At 32.2% G+C, this 3,406-nt stretch overlaps 1 protein-coding gene across 1 annotated transcript; it reads right to left on the reverse strand.

Moving 5' to 3' along the window:
• Positions 1-1,324: 1,324 nt before the first annotated feature.
• On the reverse strand, positions 1,325-2,384 carry LOC104219012 (zinc finger protein 1-like). The gene has a single exon (XM_009769645.2). It carries the CDS (start codon positions 2,230-2,232, stop codon positions 1,474-1,476), a length of 759 nt encoding a protein of 252 aa, XP_009767947.1. The 5' UTR covers positions 2,233-2,384; the 3' UTR covers positions 1,325-1,473.
• Between the last annotated feature and the right edge of the window lie 1,022 nt (positions 2,385-3,406).

Consider the following 3,406-nt stretch of genomic DNA (forward strand, 5'->3'; position numbering starts at 1 on the left):
GAAATAATGTAATGTGACACCGTACAGAGTCATTGAAGATGATAAACATTATCTCTATAAATTAATGGCTGATGACAGTGCCATTCAATAAAATATTTGCGTACTAAGACAAAATAAACAGTCATTTTCTTTAACTACTTCAACAGTTGAAACACTGTCCAATTTGTTCACACATTGAGTTTCTTAATTATGCTGAAAATCCAGTTAAACCTAATTAATGGTTTTATTAATAGTATTATTATTATTATTATTATTATCATGAGTTGTTTAAGTATGTGGAAACAACCGACAGCTTGCTGTAATTACTGGAAGTCTTGTGAGGGTGCCATAATTGACAAACTCTTTGATTGCAACGTGCTAGCTTCTGGATTAATTCTTCTTGATTGCTGAAAACCTGGTACTGTTGTCGGGGTACATTAACGATAACTGTATTTTTGTTTTGATACGAGGTCCCATCTGCCTACCTCTAAGACGAACTGAGCCAGACGAATTTAGAATTTAAAGTAGTAAATATTTAATGGTTGTCATCTTATTATATGCATATATTTTAGCTTTTGTGTGTATAAATATATAATTTGAATCAAAAGCAATGTGATTAACGGTTAATTCAATTCGATCCATAAAACTTGCCCTAAATCCACCTGTGTAATCAATGTCTTTTAGAAAATTGATGTGAAAGGGAAAGTACGGTGTCCCATCGAAAGATCTTGATTTTACTTCGACTTTTATGGCTTCTAGAATTGAGAGTTAGTTATATGGCCAAGCTTTTTTGTTCACCAAACTAACTTTTTTTTTTTGTTAAAAGTGGGTTTTTCTTCAAAGTTAAGTGTTTGGCGAAGCTTTTTGATGGAAGAAACAAAAACAGTTTTTGAGAAACAGAAAAAAATAGTTTCTCTTAAGAAATACTTTTTTGAAAAGCACTTTTGAAAAAAATACATTTAGAAACACATTTTAACAGCTTGGCCAAACACTAATTGCTACTCAAAATGACTTTTCAAATTAATTTGCCAAACAAAAACTGTTTCTTATCAAAAATACTTTTTTAAAAGCACTTTTAAAAAAAACACATCTCAAAATAACCAGATTTTTCCAACTTGGCCAAACAGGATATTAATCGTGTCGGAATTCAGAAACTTGGCCCAAAATTAGCCTTATGTTAAACGTGTACAGAAAAGAATTTGGTGTTACTTGAAATAATTTGAAAAATTACCTCTAACAGAAGGTTGTAATTTGTATGAGACTTGTGATCTAAAGTGGTAGCTTATATTGAATTTAGCATCATAAATTGCTGAAACAGCTAGAAGTTTAAATGATGGAATCAACAAAAGCTAAAAGGATTTCTTGATATCAAATCATCTATCTTACAGGGCAATGTCATAAAAAATTAAGAGCTAGCGAAAAGTAACCAAAACCCCGAATTTGGCTGAATAATATCACAAAATGAAAAACATGGGTTTTGGCAAAAGGAAAGAACTAGAGCTTGAGAGAAAGATCAATCTTTTGCAAGTCACTTTTGTTCTCTTCTTGGGGGATGAAGTGAATATTTCCTTTAGGAATCACAGACAGTTTTCCTACGCCTGGTTGATGTTTGATGAATTGCCTGTTTGACCAATTTCCACTACTATTTGTTGTTTTATGGATCATAGAATGTGCCTGAATTCCCAGAGAATTGTTCTGATTATTAGCACCATTTAGAGGAAGAGTAGACATACTGCTAACAAAATTATAGTTATTCTGATGCTGTACTCTTAAATATGGATGATGGCCAAAAGCAGCAGCAGCAGCTGCTGGGGTGAAATTGAAAAGGTGATGTCCAATTGGTCTCTGACCAGCTCTTTTGGCAAGTGTTCTTTCTCTCTTGTGTGCATTTTGATGTCCTCCTAATGCTTGTGAACTGTAGAATTTTCTTTGACAATAGTTGCACGAGAACACTCTTGGCTCTGCACCATCTGATGTTGGATCATTTTCATTACATATTGGACTTTTATTTGTGTTTAAACGTTCAAGAAGATTCAGCTCCTGATTATTCTTTCTATGATCCGACTCATCGTCATCACCATCACCATCGCCATTACTTTTCCCACGGAGTCTGATATCTTCTATGGCATTCTGATGATCTTCTTCTTGTTTATGGTAGTTTCTTTCATCTTGACAAGACGAAGATGAAGAAGAAGAAAGAGCGTCTTGACCACCTTTGGGGTGTAAATGTACATCTCTTTTGAGGGTTACCATTGAACTTAAATTTTGTTGGTGCCTATGGCTAGAAAAAAAGAGCCTGAAGTTAATTTGACAAGTACTTTGTAGGAGGAAGAGATGTGCTTATATTAGTGTGTATAGAATAATAGAATACTGATTTATGAACTTGATTGTGGAATTGAGAAGAGAGTTTGATAGGATTCTACTTCTATATTTTTATAATATAGAAGTAGAACTCCAAAATTTGATGCTATTACAATTTTCTATTCTTGACTTTACACTTGTAAGCAATACCTACCCTCCAAAGCCTTTTACATAAGTCATATATACTACCTTTATCTAGAGTCTAATGCGCGCCTATTAATTCGATCAATTTATTATAGAAAGGGACCCCAAAAAAGACTAAATAACTTTTTAGGATAATGTCAAAATAATTACAATAATTGTGAATAATATAGTATTTGAAGTTCATTTTAAAGGATAATTTAAAGTTTATGTTTTCTAAATTTAATATAAAAAAGAGGGTTTTAAAAAAAACTAACAACAAAATATCTAATGGACTTCCCGGGAAATTTTATATTGAAGTGTAGAGCAGCCGAGCAGACCTAGATGCAAATTTAACTAAGGTATATGACTCATATGCTTGATTGGAGAATATAATAAATCTAGGAAGAATTCATTTTCTCTATAATTTGATTATGCGAAAGTCACCTACTATTTGATGTGACTTCAATGATAAGACGTACAATATACTCTCTCCGTTCCAATTTATTTGAACCTGTTTGACTGGGCACGAAGTTTAAGAAAAAATGCAAACTTTTGGAATTTGTGATCCTAAACAAGTCAAAAAGGAGCACAGAGTATTTGTGTGGTTATAAAAGCTTCTCATTAAGGTAGAATTGTAAGTTTAAGCTAAATTGTTACCAAATTTAAAAAGAGGTCCAAAAGGAAATAGGTTGACATAAATCGGAACAGAGGGATCTAGTTTGATTTAATGAAATAATTAGATAATTAAAGAAAAAAATAACTAGATAACATGTCCAATTTCATGCTTAGCAAAACTGTGTAACGTGTGAGAACCAGAGAAAGGGAAAGAGGGTAGGAAGACGTTTAAATTATCACTGAAAATTTTTATATAGATGTTTGAGTTTTATGCATGCCCCGTTTTATTATTACGTAAACTTTCTTATTTTAGAGTTAGTTGTCAAAA

This window comes from Nicotiana sylvestris, chromosome 8, assembly GCF_000393655.2.
Source record: "Nicotiana sylvestris chromosome 8, ASM39365v2, whole genome shotgun sequence".
Classification (NCBI taxonomy): domain Eukaryota; kingdom Viridiplantae; phylum Streptophyta; class Magnoliopsida; order Solanales; family Solanaceae; genus Nicotiana; species Nicotiana sylvestris.

What these genes read in the sequence shown, in the direction of transcription:
- LOC104219012 (XM_009769645.2), bottom strand. Translation starts at nt 2,232, where the DNA reads ATGGTAACCCTCAAAAGAGATGTACATTTACACCCCAAAGGTGGTCAA.